Source organism: Prunus avium, chromosome 6 (genome assembly GCF_965620075.1).
Source record: "Prunus avium chromosome 6, drPruAviu1.hap1.1, whole genome shotgun sequence".
NCBI classification, from domain to species: Eukaryota; Viridiplantae; Streptophyta; class Magnoliopsida; order Rosales; family Rosaceae; genus Prunus; species Prunus avium.
In genome coordinates, this window is record NC_142289.1 from 5,730,527 (window position 1) to 5,751,733 (window position 21,207).

At 38.2% G+C, this 21,207-nt stretch overlaps 5 protein-coding genes across 8 annotated transcripts; 4 read left to right on the forward strand and 1 right to left on the reverse strand.

The window, feature by feature from the left end:
• Nucleotides 1–1,384: 1,384 nt before the first annotated feature.
• On the forward strand, nt 1,385–3,852 carry AIRP2 (RING/U-box superfamily protein). The gene is made up of 5 exons (XM_021974622.2): nt 1,385–1,661; nt 2,375–2,525; nt 2,640–2,703; nt 2,871–3,105; nt 3,438–3,852. Exons 1-5 carry the CDS (start codon nt 1,534–1,536, stop codon nt 3,643–3,645), a joined length of 786 nt encoding a protein of 261 aa, XP_021830314.2. The 5' UTR covers nt 1,385–1,533; the 3' UTR covers nt 3,646–3,852.
• Nucleotides 3,853–9,463: 5,611 nt separating this feature from the next.
• LOC110770505 (high mobility group B protein 3) lies at nt 9,464–12,055 on the reverse strand. Of its 3 annotated transcripts, none has more exons than XM_021974653.2 (8): nt 11,888–12,055; nt 11,324–11,408; nt 10,967–11,092; nt 10,816–10,873; nt 10,673–10,717; nt 10,346–10,426; nt 10,143–10,226; nt 9,464–9,793 (listed from the first exon to the last, which is right to left on the reverse strand). In XM_021974653.2, exons 2-8 carry the CDS (start codon nt 11,389–11,391, stop codon nt 9,716–9,718), a joined length of 540 nt encoding a protein of 179 aa, XP_021830345.1. In that variant the 5' UTR covers nt 11,392–11,408; nt 11,888–12,055; the 3' UTR covers nt 9,464–9,715. The 3 variants fall into 3 exon arrangements, with proteins under 3 accessions (XP_021830345.1, XP_021830346.1, XP_021830344.1); XM_021974654.2 differs by having other exon boundaries at nt 10,176–10,226; nt 10,967–11,095; nt 11,888–12,049; XM_021974652.2 differs by having other exon boundaries at nt 10,967–11,095; nt 11,888–12,049.
• Nucleotides 12,056–12,919: 864 nt separating this feature from the next.
• Nucleotides 12,920–14,202, forward strand: LHCB4.1 (light harvesting complex photosystem II). Its single transcript, XM_021974648.2, has 2 exons — nt 12,920–13,503; nt 13,666–14,202. The coding sequence occupies exons 1-2, from the start codon at nt 13,006–13,008 to the stop codon at nt 14,026–14,028; spliced, it is 861 nt and encodes a 286-aa protein (XP_021830340.1). The 5' UTR covers nt 12,920–13,005; the 3' UTR covers nt 14,029–14,202.
• Nucleotides 14,203–14,889: 687 nt separating this feature from the next.
• LOC110770504 (Peptidase S24/S26A/S26B/S26C family protein) lies at nt 14,890–17,014 on the forward strand. Of its 2 annotated transcripts, none has more exons than XM_021974649.2 (5): nt 14,890–15,132; nt 15,406–15,645; nt 15,725–15,797; nt 15,884–16,049; nt 16,633–17,014. In XM_021974649.2, the coding sequence occupies exons 2-5, from the start codon at nt 15,414–15,416 to the stop codon at nt 16,738–16,740; spliced, it is 579 nt and encodes a 192-aa protein (XP_021830341.1). In that variant the 5' UTR covers nt 14,890–15,132; nt 15,406–15,413; the 3' UTR covers nt 16,741–17,014. The 2 variants fall into 2 exon arrangements, with proteins under 2 accessions (XP_021830341.1, XP_021830342.1); XM_021974650.2 differs by having other exon boundaries at nt 14,892–15,132; nt 15,430–15,645.
• A 1,107-nt stretch (nt 17,015–18,121) lies between these two features.
• Nucleotides 18,122–20,984, forward strand: LOC110770506 (protein yippee-like). The gene is made up of 6 exons (XM_021974655.2): nt 18,122–18,275; nt 18,495–18,629; nt 19,808–19,851; nt 20,334–20,442; nt 20,540–20,595; nt 20,668–20,984. Exons 2-6 carry the CDS (start codon nt 18,534–18,536, stop codon nt 20,750–20,752), a joined length of 390 nt encoding a protein of 129 aa, XP_021830347.1. The 5' UTR covers nt 18,122–18,275; nt 18,495–18,533; the 3' UTR covers nt 20,753–20,984.
• Nucleotides 20,985–21,207: the final 223 nt, after the last annotated feature.

Sequence of the window (21,207 nt, forward strand, 5' to 3'; positions counted from 1 at the left end):
CTATCGAAAAAATAAACAATATTGCAGTGTTGACTACATATTGGGATGTTATTGTTATAGTAAAACTATTTACTATAATAATAGTCACCCGATAGATGCAGGAATTTTTTAGCGGAAGTGCAACATTAAACTGACTTCGTTTAGGCTTTTCGTCGAACATCTAGAATGCACCTCTTAGGCTGAGCAGAGATGCAACATGCAGCACCTATAATGGTATTTCCGGTGATGGAAAGTGCAGATGCACCTCCAGTCATTGCCCGGGTCGATGGAAGACTATAATCTAATAAGGTTCCAGGGGCCCGCTTAATATCTTATTGCCAAATTCAAACGTTTGGTCTAATCATTTTATACAAGTTTCTTACTCACTGATAAGTTGATAACCACGACCAATTAGAGAGCTTTATTTCCCACCCAAGTGTAATTGGACATGCACTTATCTTTCCATAAGGAATTGTGTGTATAATTTATAAATAAAGTATGTCATACCATTTGCCAATTATTTATTTTATTTATATTTTTAATAACAAATTAGATATTAACCAGTCAGTGGAAAATTCGACCTAGGCAACTCCGCACCCCGCAGCATCTGCACAAGGACAAAATGCCTTAATTTTGTCATTATTTATTTGTTTTGCACTAAATAAATTTATTAAGCCAAGTTGGTGGACTCTAATTAATTCTCAAGCAATAGAAACACAGGATTATGGATGGATTATTAAATTTGACGATAATAGGCAGGCACCACCATGAAATTTACCAAATAAAAATATTTTCTACCAAATTTTCTTTTCTTAAATCCTTTAATTGGTACATAAAGGACACTAATCCTTTTACCAATCACGACACTAATAAAGCTAAAGTATACGGCAGGGGATGAGGTGGGGTCCATCCTTTTACCCATCACGGCACGTCGCGCTAGAAATAAAATAACCACCAAGTCGGAGGGACCCACAACTAAACGGTTGAGCCAGATCGTGATGCATGCAAATCACGTGTCACCAGGACCGCTGCCGTCATCTTCTGTCGGATTTAGCTCTCATCTGGTTCTCACCTAGAGATGCACGCATCTCCTCTGCACCCACCGCCAAAACGACATCGTATCCTCTTAACCGCTTGGTCGTTCAGCTTAAGATGAGTTGCGGGTGGTGATGATGGAAAGAAAATATCGGGAAGCGGTCTTGTCGACAGAAATCCCGAGGCGAGGGATGAAGGGCAAATTTGTCATTTAATAAATAATTAATCTTTTCATTTTTCCTCTTCTTCGTCGGATTAATTTATAGAGAACTGTGAGGGAGATTTTAGACTGTTACGTGTGCTCTAAGCGAAAACCAAGTAAGCCCAACCCTTCTCTCTCTCTAAAACCTTCTCGCAGTGCTAGATTCTCTCAAGCTAACGCTAAGAAGTTACTGCCCAAAACCCAGTTCATAATTGTTATCAGATATCTCTTCAGTTTTTTTTAGAGAGAGAAGGGGCAGAGTGCTGGTTGGGTCATGGATGAATTTAGCGTTGGGGGTTGAGGTGATGGAGTGATGGATGTTTAGGGTTTTTGATGGGAGAGTTTTTCTTATGAAAAAAAGCGGAAGGAGCCTAGAAACAATGCGAAAGTCTTTCAAGGATTCTCTTAAGGCACTTGAAGCTGATATTCAGTTTGCCAATACTCTGTATGACTCTGTTTCTTTCTTCTTCTGTATCCTCATCCACTTCTGATATTATATCTCTTTGTTTATGTGTATCAATTATCTGATTTGGTTCATAGATATGGATTTTCGTTTCCTGGTAAATATAAGAGATTCTGCTCCAACCCAGAATTTCACACTTACTTTGATTTATAACTTCAGAGTATATGTATAGAATTTGGGTTTCCAAAGCTCGGTATATCACAATCAAAACGTTCTTTTTTGGTGGTTTCTCAATGGACCAATGGGTGCTCAAAGGTTTCTATTATAGAATAGAGTATTTGAACTCTTACCCTTTAGGAATTTGAGCTGCTTCTTTGAGTTTTCTCTCGAATTTGTGTGTGGGAATTGTCGGCTGCAAATATTTAGCGTTTGCCACTGGCTAAGCTTTTCCCCTTTGGTGTTTGTCAACTTGGGTAATTTGTTTTGGTTGAACTTCAGAATCTGCAGTTAATTTTGATATTGGATAATATCCTGATCAATTATCATCCCAGCCAATCTGGGAACTTTTGTTGGCCCATTGCATATATTAATATGCTAGATTCCTAAATTCTGCTTTTATGCATCATTTGCTTTGGACTTTTCTGAAGGGGTGAGGAGAGTTGCATCTTGAAGGTTTTATCCATTGCAACTTAATATTTCTCCCGTGTGTAGATATAACAGGGTTTTTGACTTATGAGGTATATCATGTGATACAGGGCTTCTAGTTATCGAAGGGAATATGATGGTGGCTGCCTCCAAATGAGGTTATCCTACAGTCCAGCTGCTCAATTCTTTCAGTTTCTTATTCAGTGGACCGATTGTCACCTTGCTGGAGCCTTGGGATTGCTTAGAATTCTTATATACAAGGTGAATTGCAGTTTGTTCAATTCGTATGAAAACTTAGTTGACTTATAGGGTCCCTTTAAGAAAGTGTTGCTTCTTGTCGTGGGTGTGATGGTCTCCTTTTTTTTTTTGTCACAGGCGTACGAGGATGGGAAGACCATGTCTATTCATGAAAGAAAGGCTAGTCTAAAGGAGTTCTACAGTAAGTAAAATTGAAGGAAATTTGGATTCTTCTATAACATTGTTGAAAAGAAGTGTTTGTAATTTAGTGTACTTGATCTAGTTTCGGTTATTATCTATTTAGGGAAAGAAAAAAAGATATGCAACTCTTTACTTTTTAGCAATCCCATTTTGACTATTTCAATGCAGGTGTGATATTTCCTTCATTGTTGCAACTTCAAAAAGGATTGACTGAGGTAGAAGATAGAAAACAGAAAGAAATTTTTTCTACCAAGTACAAGAGAAAAGATGAGATGGACAAAGGAAAGCTCTCTGAAATTGATTCCGAGCGAGAAGAAGAATGTGGAATTTGCATGGAGATGAACAGCAAGGTTGTATTGCCCAATTGCAGTCATTCTATGTGTATGAAGTGCTACCGGGACTGGTAAGAAGCTGTTACTTTCTCCTTTCTTTCCCCACCTTTTTTGTTAATCTTAATTTGTTCTGTTTCTTACAGAATCTAGTATATTTGCTTCTTTATAAGCCATCATTCTCTTTTCCTAATGCACCTTATCAGAACATTAAGGTTACTTAATGCACTCTTAAGAATGAATATGTGCTTCTGTATCTGTTCCATTCTCATAAGTGATAACATAGCACCACGGTCATATAGTCGCTGGCATATATAATCTGGATCTAAGATATCTGTTTACTTGGCCACATCATGCATGTAAATCTTGCACAGCTAAGAAGATTGCCCTTTTGGATTTTATCTAGGCGTATGCGGTCGCAGTCGTGCCCCTTCTGCCGGGACAGCCTCAAAAGAGTCAACTCATGTGACCTTTGGATCTACACCAGCAACAATGAGATTGTTGACCTGTCTGCAATCTCTAGGCAGAACTTGAAGAGACTTTTTATGTACGTTGATAAGCTGCCTCTCATTGTTCCAAATCCTGCATTTGTTTCCTATGACCCTCATCGATGAGGGGGGTTTATATGCACATGTTTATGTTGTTCGTATTAGCACTAAGGGCAATTTACTCGGGCTGGAAATTCTATCTGTAGGTGATTGATTGTAGATAATTCCCATTACAATTCTTTCCTTCGTTCCAGTTGATATTGGAAAATGTATATAGTGTTCATTGCTTTGACACTTTTCTCATTTGCAATTAATTAATTACATTCCTAACAATTTATTTGTGTTAGTTTACAGGTTCTTCATCTTTGTAAGTAGGCATGAAAATTGTTATTTTCTATGGATATTGCCCAAGCCTTTTAACCCAATTCTCTTCCAAGTTTGGCAAAATAACGAAGCACTTGCCGCAGCAGTAAAAGAAATTGTGTTTCTGTTTAAAAACTCACCACATGCAACCTGAGCTTATGAACATTAAATCACTTCCTTAATTGCTTAGAGAGGTCTAAAAGCCTCCTCTTGTAAATTCAAGTAGTTCATAGTAACTTAAACTACTGATTGTGCCAACGGTGTGCCAACAAAGTCTATTCCAATGAAAAGGGCATTGACTTGCAGACCATAGGTCTCATATTCGAACTCTCATGGCATATTGGTTGTGTGTGTGAGAATCCCCTCCCTTATAGTTTAGACTATCCTTTGTACTAAAAAAAACGTACTGATTGTATAAGAAAATATATATATATATATATAAAAGTTTGGTGAACTTTGCTTTGTGATGTATTTGAAATCTGGATAGTGGATTCTTGACCTTCAAATTTCATCTCCTGCTCTTATTGGCTCCCTTATTTCTTGTATTTCTCAAACCCTTTCTCTTTATGATTCCAAAATTGGGCTTGGGCCCTTTCACTGCTTTGGATTGGGTGTGGATTATGCATATTGTCCGGGTGATATACTTGTGCGGATTAATTTTAACCCCTACGAAATCGGTGGTTTTTCCTCATTTTTTATGGAAACCAAATGGTTTGTTTGCCTTGCCCTTACTGGATTCGGAATACTTGACGAGGAAGCAACAAAGCAATGCGGTTAAACCCAAAAAATCAAGCCCTCCCTCCCCTCTATATGTATCATACTAGCCTGCATATAATTTCGTCTCTCTCAAGTTCAACTGAAAGCAACAAAGAAAAGCAAGCGAGCAATCGTCAAATCATGTATTGCTTGACCATGCAATCGTTCCCACAACGGACGGAAAGCCATCATCATGATGCAAGAAATACAGAATCTGCCCCACGGTCGACATCGCGTCGCTGGCGGAGGCGGATGGTGCCACGATGTGCTCCAGTTGTTGATGAATATCAGGCGTCGAAGTCCGTGGATGGCATGCCAAGAGTGATCATCTCTCATGACCTGGTCCAAGAGTGCCATATCTGCTTGGAAGAGTTGAAGGTCGGTGATGAAGCCACAAAGGTGCCTTGTAAATGCAAGCGCATTTACTTTCACCGGCTTTGCCTCCAGAAATGGTGCCTTGTAAAACCTTCATGCCCTGTCTGTTACGTCCCCTGTTATGTGATCATCAACTACACCAAGAAAAAAAAATTCTTCCAAAAATTGTGGTGTTTTTAGAAATAAAAGTATACATTAAATCATATAAGTCATTCTAATTCATAGTTTAATTGACTAATTTCCAATAAATAAAAAAATCTTTGGATACAAACGATATTGGGAGAGGGGAAAATTGAACATCGGATAAGGGTATACGGTCTTAACTATTTGAGCTACAAGCCCCTTGCAATTTTCAATAAGCTTTAACTTAAAAGAAATACATATTAAATGCAACCAAAAACCACATATTATCATCGCATCAAAAAAGAAAAGAAAAAACCCACATAATGAAAATATGCTCAACAACATAATGAAAGTGTACCTATTTGTAATGTGTATTTTTATTGTTGCAGTGCAACTAAATTCATAAAGAATTGAATTTTTTAGACTTTAATGGGTCAATACATACTAAGGTATATTTAAAAGAAGACAAATATATATTTATATGTGTGTGTAAGTTTTTTTATCCCAAAAACTTCACTCCCACTATAGCATTTGTAGTAGTTTCGTCCGTCTGGTGAGTATTAACTTACCATTCTGTAGCATGACTATTTTGTCAATGATTCTCTCAAGGCCAAAAGTCACTTTTGGTTCATGTAGTTTGGCACTTCAATCACTTTTGATCATGTAGTTTCAATTCCGTCAATTTTGCCATTATAGTTTCATATTTGTAGCAATTTAAGGACAAGTTAGTATTCCTGTCAATTTCTTTGACGATACAAGGGGAAATTTCATCAACTCAACTCTCCCCATTTCATATTAGGGTTTGGGTTTAGGGTTCTTAAAAAATTGGGATTAGTTGTTGAATATTGGCCAATTTTTGAAGAACCCATAAATCCAAATGGCCAATTTCGAGCCCTAGTATGAAATAGGAAGAGTTTCCGATGAGCTTTTATACTCAAGGATTTTGGGTTGATGAAATTACCCCTTGCGCCGTCAAAGAAATTGACAAGAATACTAACTTGTCATTGAATTGCTACAAATACGAAACTACAATGACAATTGACGAAATTGAAACTACAAGGTCAAAAGTAGTTGAAGTGCCAAATTACAAGGACGAAAAGTGACTTTTAGCCTTCTTTTTTGTCAAGGGAACTCTATTCTGTGGGAAACATTACAAAATGAGGAAAGCTCAATCCAAATGCAACCCAACACCAACAAATAAAGCAGGCCCAAAGATACAAAACCAAATAAACAACACAAGCCCATAAAACATTAAACAAAAAAAACCTAGATCTAGAACACATGAGTAGCCACACCACATAGCAAGTGAACGACACCACCAGAGCAGATCCATCACCACCAAGGAGAAGTAAACGATACCGAAGGGTATCAAAGAGGCCAATGGAAGATGGGGGTGAGCAGGCCACCCGCGCGGAAGCACTCCCATAATCCAAGAGTCAAGTGCAATATGCACTTTAATCGCAATCCCGGACCACCACACACCACCGAGGCAGAACAAAGAGTGGTGGGTGAGAATTGGCGACCAAACAAAGTCGCTGGCCATGGGTGGGCGACATCACAACAGAGAAAAGATTAGGAGAGTGTAGATGTAAGAAGTGGAGGGTGAAAAGTGAAGGTGGTTGAGGAAGAAAGGAGAGGGAGAGATGGGAGATAAAGGGTCTCACATGGTGGGTTTAGCTTAGGGAAAAATAGAAAAAAGCTAAAAGTGGAGGCAAGGAGCCCCAAATCTTAGACATAGCTCAGGGGAAAAACACTCATTTCAAATGGGGAGAAGCCAGAGACTCTCAAAATGGAGGAGTAGGAGGAGAGCTCTCTAGAGAGCTCTTAGTTATATTTCAAGTCTTCAATTTGTTGTGTTGGTGGAATCATGACTTTTAGCCTTCTCTCAAATGAGATGTGGTCAAATTGGCAATTTTGTCACATCTAATTGACCATAGTGTGTTTGCTTATTTACATTCGAATTTGATCATCTTTTTATAAATTAGAGCAGTTTAGAGTAATTTAGACTATTACTTATAAGTTGTATTAAAATAAAATAAAAAGATGAGTGACGCTTGCTTTGTGGGCTCACTTATTTCTCGTTTTTCTTGACCTTTAGATTTTATCTCATCCTTCTTTTCCAAAAAAAAAAAAAAGATTCTATCTCATGCTTTGTTGAATTCGCTTATTATTTTCTTGTATTTTTTCATCCGAATTTTTTTTTTATTTTCTTGTATATCTCATCATGTTTCTTTCTGATCTTTGAAATGAATTGCGCTTGGGCCCTTTCTCTGTTTGGGATTGGGTGGAGTACATTTTATTACTGCTGGAATTGATTAGGATTTTTTGTTGTTGTTGGTATTTCTGGTCTTTGAATCCAATTTGTTTGAACTTTTTACTTACTAAGGTTGTGTAAGTTCACTCATAAAATGTTGCATCATCATCATGCTGACCATATTCATATTAGGAGGTAGAAACAACACGGAATGAATTTTTGTTACAGTAAAGTATTATGGAATATATTTTTTCCCCTTCCTTTTTCGACTTTTCTTTAGACCCAATTGTCCATTTTGTTTTACCCCGGCGATTGTGATTCGGCTTTGGACGTAGAATTCCAGCTACAAGTTAAGGCTCTTCAATTACGGGGTTGTTATTTTTACATTTTTCAAAAACAGAAAAAAAAAAAAAAAAAAAAAATCAATCGGGATAGGCTTTTCCTTATTGTATAGGGAAACCAAAGTGGCTTGGCTTGTTTGCCCTTACGGAATTAGGAATTGACATTAAATTACTAGACGAGCAAGCAAGAAAAATCAAGCCCTCCCACTACCCCTCTCTCTCTCTCTACCTATATATATCATCCGAGAGCCTCCTTCCTTTACATAATTTCGTCTCTCTCTCTCTCTCAACTCAAACCAAAGAAAAGCAAGCAACCAAACAAACCATGTTTTCCTTGATCGTGCAATCGTTCCCACAACCAATGGAAAGCCGTCGTCGCCATACAAGAAACACACTATCTGTACGACAGCCGCGCAGCTGGAGGGTGCCGCGCGGACGATATGCACGGCGGTCTACTCCTCCAGTTGTTGTTGATCCGATAGAGGCATCCAAGAATGCCGTAGAGGCCATGCCAAGAGTGACCATCTCTCACTCTCACGACCAAAACTGCTCTATCTGCTTCCAAGAGTTCAAGGTCGGTGAGGAAGCCCCAAAGGTGCCTTGTAGTTGCAAGGGCAGTTACTTCCACCCGCTTTGCCTCCAGACCTGGCTTGGTCTAAATGCTTCATGCCCGTTGTGTAGGTTCCATGTTGAATTGATGCCTGATCAAGACAAGACCAAGACCAAGGATTAAGATCATCAACTAGACCAACAGCCTTAGAGCAACATCGATCCATATAGTATTTCTTCTTTTGTGCTGCAAATTTTTTGATCCATCTCTCTTATGTAATCATCATATGTACACGTACATTATTTTCATATGACCAAATATGTTAACTGGAGCAAAATAAATTTGGAAAATTTGTAAATCATCAATGAAATATAAAGCAAAAGGCAGATAACGGTGAAACATTCAAAATACCATAAAATACTCTTGGTTAATTCAAACATTAAGAATTGAAATTATTAATTAAATGAGGATAATATGGTAAATTCATATTTTTCATATTAAAAAAAAAAGAATTAGAAACAAAATCAGATAATAAGTTCTACTTTTATGGAACATAATTACCCATGTTATCTTTTCTTAATTCTGAAAATAAAAGAAAAAAGAAAAAAGAAAACCAATTGGCACAAAGGGGCTAGTCATCAATGAAACGCAAACAAATCCTGTGCGCAAACGCTTTAAAAATTTAAAAAAAAATAACTTCATGAGGAACTATCTGGAAAGATTTCCTGTTTCAGAACAAACACCACATGCTACCTGAGGTTTCTTTCTTTTTCTTTTTTCATATGGTATCAATAACTCCATATAAACAAGATGAGTTGATCCCTGCGTCTGGCTTAGCCTCTCACTTGGATTGGTTCTAACGTGTGCTGTTACTTTCCAAAACCACTACCTAGGCCTGGGCGTGTGTATTGATAAATTAGCTTGAAAAACAAATTAGTTGATGAAACCACTCAGAAATAGGTAAACTGAGAAAAAGAACCCAGAAAATACCAATTACCGAGTCATTTTATGCTTTTTATGCGTTGCATTTGCCTTAAAACTGAAATTCGATTTTCAAGTCTGATTCCTTACACAAAATCTGGAGGGGCAAATATCAATTTAGCATTCTGTAACATGACCATTTTGTCAATGATTCTCAAATGGGATGGGGTCAAATTAGCAATAGCAGCTAGTTAAATGAGCTAATCCACAAACCGAAGATTACGTACGATTAGCTAATAGAGGAAAGCTCTGGCTGATTACACAGGTAATTACATCAATAGGCACAGCAGTACAAAACAATTGTTTCCTGTTTCAGAACAAACACCACATGCTACCTGAGCTTTCTTTTTTTGGGGGTCATAACATACAACCTGCTGAGCTAATATAACATTCAAAATCTAGATTCCTCCAAGTGCCATTTACCACTGTGTCCATGTAAAGGAGTACAAAGTGTCAATCATCATCTTCATCATCCTCCTCTTCCTCATCCTCCACCTCCTCTTCTTCCTCCTCTTCCGGGGGCTGCCCCTCCTATGAAGAAACAAGATATGCATGCTTGCATCATAACTAGCGATGGAAAAGTTAGAATGAACTAGGAATAGCACATGATACATACAAATACAAACCACAATCACTGCATTCTACATCACAACTCAGTTCCTAAATTATGCTTAGCTCATGGTTGGAACTGTAGCGACTGACCACAAAATCATGTCTAGCAATACGCTCTTCATACTTCTTACTCTCTTTTACTTTTCAATTTTTTTTTTCAAATACTTCCTACTTATTTTGACACTTCATCAGGTTTCTACAAAGACAGAAGCATCTATTGATTACATTCTAGTCAATGCCATTTAGAGTGAATATAGAAAGGGACTACCTCCCCACTAGCCTCGTCCTCTTCATCATTTACCTCAGATCTTGACCTCTCTGACTCTTCATCACCATCATCTGCCCCACTCTCCTGTGAATAAAATAAAGGTGAAAAATTAATAGCAATCAAAAAATGTATCAAGCCAACACCAAATACTTCTTCTAAGTAGAAGGCGAGGCTAGCCTCTAGACACACATGAGTACACCCACCTGCTTTTTGTTGTAGGCTTTCATCTGCTTTTCATACTCAGCCTTCCTTTTTGCAGCCTTGGCTTCATATGGAGCTTTTTCCTTTCCAACAATGGTGAGAAATACAGGTAAGCGATACATGGTACAAACTTCACAAGAATCAAGTAGATATTAAAACTCGATTTTGACTAACATAAACCATGTATGTCTTTTTAAAATGAAAGCAAAAATACAGAAGTTGTATCCACAAACGAATGAACTTGTTGAAGGCATATCAAATGAGTCATTCCCAAAGTGGAAAACAGTTCCACAATGCAAACAAAAAAACAATTAATATAGAATACATACCGCATCAGACAGGGATTTCCACTTGTCTCCTCCAGCTTTTCCAACCTTCAGATGCAGAATACAATTAACAAGTTAATTCTTTTCATCATATAGGACAAGGATCCTACATCCATTTACATAAGGAGAAGCCATCGATTACTTACAGCTGCTACACCCTTCACATTGGGGTTCTCTTTCTTGAACTCCTTCCTGAACTCCTCACTGTAACATAAACGTATCATGATTCAGATAAATCTTCACGATACAACATTTGGTTGTTCACACTAAGTAAAGTATTGAGAAGCAGATACAAACAGGAACACGAAAAAGGCACTAGGCGGCCTCTTAGGTTTGTTGGGGTCTTTCTTGGCCCTTTTCTCCTTCCTGGCCTTTCGTTTGCTACTCTTGTCATCTGCAGCAGCAGCCTTCCGCTTCCCAACCCTTCTGAAAATAATAGAGATATACAATACATCACTATCATACAAATGCAGACATGTATTACACCATTGAGTATGTAACATCAGTAGAACAAGTGACCACAACAATGGCCATGAAACTAACACCTTAAAAGAGAGAACTTTTGCAGGACAAACTCTTTAGAGAATCATTGCACCCCAAAAACAACATAAATGCAAGAATTGTATGCAACTGAAACATAAAAGGCTAACTAACCCATCATCCACAGGCTTTAGAGCTTCCTTGGAGATCTTTGCTGCCCCCTTACCTTTGGCAGCCCTCATTGTTACAAGATCAGTGTCTGCACAAGATTAGCAATTCAAATCATATTTCCAATCTTACACAGGACATGTCATCTAATCTTAGCTCAAGCAATCAGGGCAAGAACCAAATATTCCAATCATACAAGTCAACGCCCGCACACATATAGCAGGAAATTTAATCATAATAATTATTAATAATTACAATTATAATTATAATTATAATTAGGATACAGTTATAATTATAATTACATTATTTATTGTTATTAAACACCCCCCCAAACCCCCTTCCCACCACCACCACCACCCCAAAAAATAACTAGAATATTCAAAAAGGAAAAAGCAAACTATTCCTATGTGCAACTTAATTGGCCAAACTTCACCACCACTAATAGTTTATGATTGAAAGAAAAAAATAAAAATAAAAACTATTTTTATACCTTCTCTTAGTTTCCTCAATTTTCTCAGCAGCCAAACAGAAGTTATAAAAAAGAAAAACAGATCCAGAAAAGAGCGTTACCTTTAAGAGACGGAATCGGCCGGCAATTCCACCACGAAAAATACCAAAAACCGAAGAGAGAAAGAGAATCAAAAGATAGCGAAAACCAAAGCTTCGAGAGAAATAGAAAAACAGCGGAAAATTTAGTAGAACCAGAGAGAATTGGGAACTTGATAAAAGTGACCGGACCAGCCGGTATACTTGTAATAGTTTACCGCCGCACGAGTCAGCGGCGAGAATTTGCTTTTACCGGTACACCCGGTTTCCAAGGTTCTAGAACCAGAAATTTAAATAATTTTTTCTTTTGCTTTTGAAATTTTAACACGACAAAATCAACGGGAAGTTTTTAATTTTGGGAGTGGGGCAGTGCCGCGATGCATAGTATACCGATGATTGCCGCCAAGTTATCCCATACAGGCAACGACAAGGTATATATCTTGTGGCACCCCTCGCTAGCCGACACGTGTGGGCTTAGCAAGCCATGTCATGTTCCAACTTTCGACTTGAGACTTGGAGGAGTTTGTGAGTTTGAGTTGACTCGAGTCTTCTGGGATCAGATGCCGGGCCCTAGTTATTACCACAAGCCCAACTTTTGGGCCTGAACTAGCTGTTACGAACAAGTATCCCATTAACATCAATATAGTCTAAGTTCTTCGTTAGGGTCTAATTATTGATTGTCTAATCTTCTGGGATTAGTAGGTTGGACTAAGGATTGGGAAAACCCATCTCACATAAATAAGCAAGGGACTATTCGCTTGAAATATAAGAAATAAACTGAGGAAGTGCCAAGCCAACCACAAGAAAACCCAATTAGATTTTTATGGTATTTGCAACTTCAACCACAAGAAGTGACACGATGATACACTTTCCAGGACAAAGGATACAGTCCCTTGGGGTCAATTTCCGAGACCCCACAAACACCACCATCAGGATAAGGCAAAGATAAGGTCGAGACCCTCACTGCCGTCAGATGGATCCTCTTCCCAATCCAACGTCCACAAACCCGCCCCGCGGATAATCCATTCGAGCCCGATAAAATACTTCACTTCCCTCCCCGAATAAAAATCCAATCAAATTCTTCCATACCACTTAAACACACATTGCAATCTCGACCTCCCGGTGCACGTTAGCCCAGAGCCATGGCCACCACCGCAGGCGCCGCCGCTACATCCTCATTCATCGGGACGCGTTTTCCGGACGTGTACTCGAACTCGGGTCGGGTCCAGGCCCGGTTCGGATTCGGGACCAAGAAACCCAAGAAGGCCTCGAAGTCCACTTTCTCTACCGACCGACCGCTTTGGTACCCGGGAGCCAAGGCCCCGGAATGGCTGGACGGGAGCTTGGTGGGCGACTACGGGTTCGACCCCTTCGGGTTGGGCAAACCCGCGGAGTATCTCCAGTACGACTACGACGGGCTGGACCAGAACCTGGCCAAGAACTTGGCGGGTGATGTTATCGGGACCCGAACCGAAACCGCGGATGTCCAGTCGACGCCGTTTCAGCCCTACAATGAAGTTTTTGGGTTGCAGAGGTTTCGCGAGTGCGAGCTCATCCATGGCCGCTGGGCCATGCTCGCCACTCTCGGTGCTCTCACTGTTGAGTCGCTCACTGGGATCACATGGCAAGACGCAGGGAAGGTACGATTTATTTTAAAAGTTCAAGTTCAAACCCGCAGTTTAAGACTAGGAGTTCATAGGTTTTTTGGTGGGAATTGTTCATAATTTCTGTCGGTCCAAGTGCACATTTTGGTAATGGCCTAAAATCACAGTCCCGTTAATTATGTTGACGTATTTGTACAGGTGGAGCTTATCGAAGGGTCATCTTACTTGGGGCAGCCACTGCCGTTTTCTATAACCACATTGATCTGGATCGAGGTTTTGGTGATCGGGTACATCGAGTTCCAGAGGAACGCTGAGCTCGACCCGGAAAAGAGGCTGTACCCGGGTGGCAAGTTCTTTGACCCGTTGGGCCTGGCTTCGGACCCAGAAAAGAAGGCTACTCTTCAATTGGCTGAAATCAAGCACGCCCGTCTCGCCATGATCGGGTTTCTTGGGTTTGCTGTGCAGGCTGCTGTCACTGGAAAGGGTCCACTTAACAACTGGGCTACCCATTTGAGTGACCCGCTCCACACTACCATTATTGACACCTTCACCTCTTCTTGAGTACCTGTTTTCTATGTGCATATCATGTTGGGTTTTGAATTTGTAGAATTCAAAATTGTGTACGTTAATTACTTAGCTTAATCATGATTTGCACTGCTTAATGTTGTAAAGTTTGTAATGCGATCAAAAGATTACTATATGCAAGAGCATGTGAGCTTTTCCTGCTTTCCAGAATGTGAAACAATTTATCTCGAGTTAAAGTCGTTGGGGTAAAGCTTAGGTGGTGAGGGAGAATGAAATAATGATTGAAGATGGATCGAAAATTCGAATCTCTCCATCCAATGTAACTATATATAGATATCTTGAGTACAAAACTTTGATGGATAACCCAAAAAAAGATATCCAAATCCGATGCCCGTTAAGCCTAGTTATTTATACATATTATAAGATTCAGGTTTCCTCACACAACTGTGTTGAGGTTTTCTTCTCTATTTATATACATGATTTTACAGTTACAAATATTCAAAAAATTGAGCTGTTACATATCAAGAGCGGTTGTGATAAGCTGAGGATATGTATCCATTTGGTTTGGATATTTTGTTTTCCATTATGTCTGAATAGTTTTAATTTTTTGGGGCTGAGGATATCATAACCTCTCTCGGTATGGAGTCATTATTATTATTATTTTTTTTTTAAAGGGAAAAAAAAGGTACGAGGTTATTATCAAAAAGAGTCACGATATTTCAATTTCATCAATTTATACTCAATAAGGGTTTTTTTGCTTTCTTTTAAATTTGTTAAAACCATTTAAAACCAATTTTAAAAAATAATGAAAGTATCTGTAGTTTGGGTGTTGAAAAAAAAAATCATTTAAAAAAGAACAGCCAAACTACAAAACCATCTGATGTGTGAATTGGGCTTCCAATTACCACTTTTGGAACTTCAACGGCCCAAATCGGCAAATTCAAATTCCTTGAGCAAAAAGTATCTGTCAGGTATATCTCAAAAGCCGACATATATTCGATTCGATACTTGCTTCTCCACCTCCCCCAAATCACGAGGGCCAACGACGGCACGCGACCTCCGACTCCCGCCTTATCTCCATTGACAAGGTTCCCACCGGCGAAGGAGCCTTTTCCGACAGCTAATCTAAAACTTTAACTGGTAAACTCTACTCCAATAGTAACCTTCTCTCTTTCTCTCTCGTCCATCAAGTCTACAAGGTGTTTGATTATTTGTCTCTGAGAGATTGGGTAGCGTATTTGCTCGTCTAAATCTTTTTGACGTTTATCGGCATTGCACATTCAGTCTATATCACAGACTTAGAAAGTTGTAGTTTGCTTCATGCGCCATAATTGCTAGATGTGCTGTCAAAAACCTCTGCTTCTGCCTTTTTGTTTGTCAATTTAATCTATGAACTGTCTCTTTTTTGTATAGTGAAATTGATGGTAGTTGTTACAGATGGTTCCATTTTGCTACTGAAATGTGATTATTTGCTGAAAAACTCGGACATGGGAACTCGGAGTGCGTTGTGGAGTTTTGCCAACAAGTTTTTCACATGTGGGGTCATAGGTGTCTATGTTTCAGATCGATTTGTGGGTGTTGCTCCGGTGCGCGGTTCCTCTATGTCGCCTACGTTAAATCCTGGAACTACTTCTTTAATGGGCTTGCCAATTGGTTTGTATATTGAGAGATACCTCAAACAAATTGTTGTTCTGTGCATTGTGATGGTGCTTATTTAGTGGTGTGGTTGCAGATGACTATGTTTTGGTGGAGAAACGGTGTCTTCAAAACTACAAGTTTTCACATGGTGACGTGGTTGTTTTCAGGTAATTTTTGCCCCCAATGCAGATCGAATACCATTTATGCATGGTGAATTATAAGAAGCAATTAGGCTTGTTGGAACCTTTTGCAGTTCCCCAAGCAATCACAAGGAGAGGCACATAAAGAGAATAACTGCATTACCTGGTGAGTGGATTGGAACTCGTCATTCCTATGATGTGCTGAAAATTCCAGAAGGACATTGTTGGGTTGAGGGAGACAACTCATCTTCTAGCTTGGATTCAAGATCGTTTGGCCCAGTAAGTTTCCCTTTTGTGCACTAACAACAAGTAGTTTAATGATATCATAACTTATCATTATGATCATCATTATTGATTGTGTCGCCGAGGATGTGGAACCATACACTAACTACTAGATATTTGAATTTTCTTAGTTTATGTCAAATAACTCTGCTTGTGTATGTATTATTCAGAAAATTTATAACGTGGAGTAGGAAGTAAATCATTTTTCTATTACTTTACCTTCTGGCTCCAAAATGAGATTATTTGTACATGATAAAATTCAAATGCTATATAGATAATTAGTTTGGCATGGCACAAAAGTTGTCATTTTGAAAAAAAGTTGGCAACTTGAGCTTATGCTAGCTGCTTTTGTTGTCATTTGGAAACATCTGTAGAATCTAAGTAATGTTTGAAGTACACTGGGCTTTTCTTTCAGAAGTTTCTTTTGAACATTCTTAACTTTACGTATTTGATAGTAAGCATGCAGCTTGTGCTGGTGACTTAGCTAAATGCATCAGATCATATTGCAAATGTGGCTAACTTAGGCTGTCTTCTATATTTCCGACACTTTAGCTAAGTTAGACAAGCTGTTTGTTGGCAGATTCCTCTGGGTCTAGTTCAAGGAAGGGTTACCCACATTGCGTGGCCTCCTCAGAGAATTGGCGCTGTTGAGAAAAGAACACCCCAAGACACAATTTCTTCTTCATAGTTGGACATCACTTGCGGATCCCATTTTTTCAAAGGGAAAACATACTTCTTTGTAGACTCCTTATATTTTTTACCATATGTCATGGCAGCACCATCTGATTGGATTTTGTTTGTCAAGGAAAATCAAATTATGAATCTTGCAACTTCTGACTCTCCTAGAGGTGCATTCATCAGTTCTTCATCATCGCATACAACTAGCAACAGAGGTCCAGGATAATCAAGTTTCTTTGTTTTAGCTCTATTATGGTTTTAAATTTTAGTTATTTTTATGTGCACCTTTGCCTATTGATCATGAAACTAACAAGAATGCACTTTCTGATTCAAGAGATGCACACAATTCACTATGAGCTATTTTTCTGTCACTTGCTTTTGGCCAATGGAAAGAGAGAAGAGAACAAAAAAAGTTGCCATGGCTAGTTGGATTGGATGTATAACAAACAATCCCACCAGGCTGGTTAATGGCTTACATGAAATCAGGGAATAAAAAAAAAAGATAAGGCTTTCCCAAACATATGAAAGTGTGAGTCAATAGAGATGTCTTCTTAATGGCAGAGAGCCTCTCCTCTCCTATCGAAATGGGTTTCTTTGCTTGGTCTAGTCAGTAATGTGAAACGTTTATTGTGTCCTTTGGCACCTTCTTGGAATTAGTCTCATGTCCGCTCATGGCATGTCCATAGCTAAAAAGAATGAGTTTTTCTTCGCAATTGAACCTTGGGTTTTTCTTCGCACTGTCTCTTCGCTTTTACAGCTATAAGTTTTCATAAAAAAAATAAGAAAAAGAAAAAGAAGCTCCAATCCCTCTCGCACTGTGTGTTTTTACCCCATCGGCGACAAAATTTTATTTTATTTTTTTTCCCCGCCAAATAAAGGTACTTTTTCTTTTGTAAAATTTCTAAACTTGTGCAAAGTATATCAAAATTCAAACTTCTCTACATTAATGAAAGTAAAATATTATGGAGGTCGCAATAAAGAAATGATCAATTTTTCTTGTGAGAGAATTTAAAATTTATGTTGTCATACCGTGACTTAAGAACATTATTTGACTATGAATCAAGATCATTGACAAGTAATCTCTAGATTCACAATGTGATAAATAATACCTCTTCATTCATTCTTAATTACTCTAATGAGGATCGGAGACTATAGAGCACTTACGAACCAACTAAGCAATCCCACAACATAATCTCCACAAACCTTGCCCAACAAGTAGATATTTACCTTGTATTTATTTTTTGTTTCAGTTTTAGTCTTTCAAAATTTTATCAGACCTCTAATTTTGTACTAAAATTTTGGTATTTTTAATTATATGTTTTACTTTTTTTTTTTGGTTGGGTAAAATGTTTTACTTTAAAAATATAAAAGAAAAAGAAGAAGAAAATAGAAATTGAAATGAAAATAAAAAAAAAATAAAAAAAAGGTGCCTCTATTGCAGTTTGCAGTTGTACTCGGAAAGGACTTCTCTGTTTAAAGCGGGCAGACCCTCGTCCCAACTCAATGGAAGGTTTCGTTGCTATTCTACTCCCTCTGTAACTACTGGTAAAGATCAGATAAAACCCAGAATGCGTCATCGTTCTGCTCTTCTTCATATCATAAAATTATACATGTCTGCATTGTAAAGCATGTCCCTTTTTGCGTTTTTCATTTGCAAGTTTAAAATAATTTCGAAATTCTCAAATTTCTGTTTAATTTGATTTCTGGGTTTTGTTTGGTATGCTCATTTCTCTTATATGGTTGCCGATCTTGGTGTTTTTCTAGGAAAATAAATTAAGAAAGCTAGAGGTGTAGAGTGACGACATGGGAAGGCTGTTTGCGATCAGTCTTGAAGGAAACATCTACAGCTGCAAGCACTGCAAAACCCATCTTGCTCTTGTTGATGACATACTCTCTAAGGTCTGAAATCATCTGCCCCATAACTCAAATTTTTTTCTTTCAGTTTTACTGTTTATTGCATGTGTAGTCCACCTATACATTCATGAACTCTATGATGCATTGTTATGATAGGATATCTAAAATTGTGTGGCAATTTTTTTATGTGAAATTTATTGGTGGTATGGCATTCAAAGAATTTAGTTTGTGTGGGTTTATTATGCTAAGTCCCAGTAACTGATAAGTCTGTCAATGAAAGGGAAGCAACTTAAGGGGCTCTGTCCATAAGATATTGAGGAGGTACTGTTTTGGGTTAACCTGGATATGCATCTTGTCTCATTGCGGTCAAATGGGACTTCAGATTTTTGTGGTTGTTTTGTTATACCATAACACATAGTGATGGGTCATGTTCAAACTACTTGAGGTTGGGAAACTCAAACATTGGGTTGTTTCTAGGTTTCTTCTCGTATTTTTTTGCTGGGCTTCTTTTCCAAATTAGGTTTATTGCTCATCACAATCAACATTTGCTGCATGTGAAATGGCCTATATGCTTGATGACTGGATATGAAAAATGCTCAAGATTTAGAATCTTCATCAGTAAAACTATTATGATGATGCTCTAGGTTTAAACTATGCCTATCTAGAAACACGATGGTGGGATTACTTGCTGGAGAGAAGAATTCAGGATCTCTAATTCCTGCTAAATTCAGGTCCAAGAAATCTATTCTACACTTTTCCTGGGTTAATTGTTAATTCCGGCTGGAGGGTGAGATAGGTGTGGTGTCTCTGTTCTCTAAGGTCTAACTCTAGACCAAAATGTTGTCCCAGTTATTTGCATTATTGTTGGTTTGAACTTTGACCATATGGAGACTAAAATGGTTCAGTTTGCTAGCTCTTTAAATATTGATTTCCCCACTTCAATGTCGCTTAAGTTCTGTTTAACTGTAAGTAGCTTGAATATCTCGATAAAGATATAATATTGCAATCTGAAACTTATTGTAGAAAGCTATATTTACGTGTCCTGTTTATGTGGAGGCCCCAGGACTTTTCTCTTGTCCTGTCATGAGTCATGACATATCAAATGATATTTTTCCACTTCTTGCTTGATGCTTATAAACATTGTTCTCCTTTTCTTTTATGTCTATGTTTGATATCGGGAATGATTAGCAACATTCTAACCCTCTGATTTTGTTTTGTTCCAGTCGTTTCACAGCAGACATGGAAAGGCTTATCTTTTTCATAACGTGTAAGTGTAATTACTGTTGAAATCGATTCTGTCAAAGCTTGCATGCTTGTGTGTGTACTCATAAGGTCACGGGCATGTGAGTTTATATTGGTCTCACTTGCCCCAAAACTCCTAGTCATGCTATGTGCACATGCTGCTTCTTGGTCCACCAAGCTAATGGAATGAGTTGTATCTGCAATTGAAACATGGTCTGATGTAGGCTAGAGAATACATTCCCATTGATGAATTTTGAAAGCTTAACTTTTGAGGATGAAAAAAGGGGGGGGGTAAATAGAATCCAGTGACAGTGTACGAATTCATCTTATGAATGTTGTTCTCCCAGATTTCACTAAATAACTTCCTGGCTATGTGATGGGTGATGTGGATTATCTCAAACGCATTTCCATTCACTTGAATCCTACCAAGGGTGCATAACTCACATCATATGCAGCTTGCACATGTGAATGCTGAATTGACCTTTTAATTTCCTCAATGTATGGCAGTGTTAATGTCACACTTGGAGAGAAAGAAGAGCGGATCATGATTACCGGATTACATACTGTTGCTGACATATTTTGTGTTTCATGTGGCTCAATGGTGGGGTGGAGATACGTAAGATCTTTTCCTCAAAACTATGTTTTTTGATATTTGCAGTACTTTCATCAATACGATCGCTGTATGGAACTCTTTTTTCGGCTATCAATTTTAGGAGGCTGCACAGGAGAAAAGCCAGAAGTACAAGGAAGGGAAATTTATCCTTGAGAGGTAAAACCAAACTGATGTCTTTGGTCGCTGCATTAAAAATTTTGGAGTGAATTTTCTTTTGTTGCTGAGCAGATTCCAGATACTTGGTCCTGATGGAAGCAACTACTCGATAGCTCTGGAAGCTCAGATTGGTGGAAGCGATGCTGATGATGCTTGATTGATCAAACATTCAGGAAATTGCACGTAGTTAAAATGTATATTCTTTGCTACCACGTTTTTCTTTATTGAGTCTTCACATTTCGGTTAATTTTTTCTTAATCGATGATGTAATCTAAGATCCTAGGTTCTTTCTATTGTCATATTATGCAAATTGTTTCAGAACATGGTCATTTTTGAAGAGCAATAAAGTTGCTCATCAAGTTCTTGAAAAAGAAAGAAAATGTTGTGTACTTCCAATTTGCTATGGTTCTTGGCTGCAATCTTCAATTGACTCTTGAAAAGGTCGCAGATGGAGCCCTTTGGCATAGACAAAATTATATACTTAGATATGAAATCAAGTTTTCTTGGATTGCTGGAGATGTTCTTGTTGTGTTTTTAAATGTATCGTTTTTATCTCGTCTCATGTCACTTGAGTTAAAAGTTCATTTGAAATTACATTTATTCAACAAAATG

Bases quoted from the DNA above. Each gene is read 5' to 3' on its own strand.
- AIRP2 (XM_021974622.2), top strand. From the start codon at position 1,534: ATGTTTAGGGTTTTTGATGGGAGAGTTTTTCTTATGAAAAAAAGCGGA. The intron at 2,526-2,639 runs GTGAATTGCAGT...TTTTTGTCACAG, and splicing joins TTAGAATTCTTATATACAAG to GCGTACGAGGATGGGAAGAC. The intron at 3,106-3,437 runs GTAAGAAGCTGT...GATTTTATCTAG, and splicing joins ATGAAGTGCTACCGGGACTG to GCGTATGCGGTCGCAGTCGT.
- LOC110770505 (XM_021974652.2), bottom strand. From the start codon at position 11,391: ATGAGGGCTGCCAAAGGTAAGGGGGCAGCAAAGATCTCCAAGGAAGCT. The intron at 11,096-11,323 runs GTTAGTTAGCCT...TATTATTTTCAG, and splicing joins CTAAAGCCTGTGGATGATGG to AAGGGTTGGGAAGCGGAAGG. The intron at 10,427-10,672 runs GTATGTATTCTA...ATTGTTGGAAAG, and splicing joins GGAAATCCCTGTCTGATGCG to GAAAAAGCTCCATATGAAGC.
- LHCB4.1 (XM_021974648.2), top strand. From the start codon at position 13,006: ATGGCCACCACCGCAGGCGCCGCCGCTACATCCTCATTCATCGGGACG. The intron at 13,504-13,665 runs GTACGATTTATT...GTATTTGTACAG, and splicing joins CATGGCAAGACGCAGGGAAG to GTGGAGCTTATCGAAGGGTC.
- LOC110770504 (XM_021974649.2), top strand. From the start codon at position 15,414: ATGGTAGTTGTTACAGATGGTTCCATTTTGCTACTGAAATGTGATTAT. The intron at 15,646-15,724 runs GTTTGTATATTG...GTGTGGTTGCAG, and splicing joins TTTAATGGGCTTGCCAATTG to ATGACTATGTTTTGGTGGAG. The intron at 15,798-15,883 runs GTAATTTTTGCC...AACCTTTTGCAG, and splicing joins GGTGACGTGGTTGTTTTCAG to TTCCCCAAGCAATCACAAGG.
- LOC110770506 (XM_021974655.2), top strand. From the start codon at position 18,534: ATGGGAAGGCTGTTTGCGATCAGTCTTGAAGGAAACATCTACAGCTGC. The intron at 19,852-20,333 runs GTAAGTGTAATT...AATGTATGGCAG, and splicing joins GCTTATCTTTTTCATAACGT to TGTTAATGTCACACTTGGAG. The intron at 20,596-20,667 runs GTAAAACCAAAC...GTTGCTGAGCAG, and splicing joins GGGAAATTTATCCTTGAGAG to ATTCCAGATACTTGGTCCTG.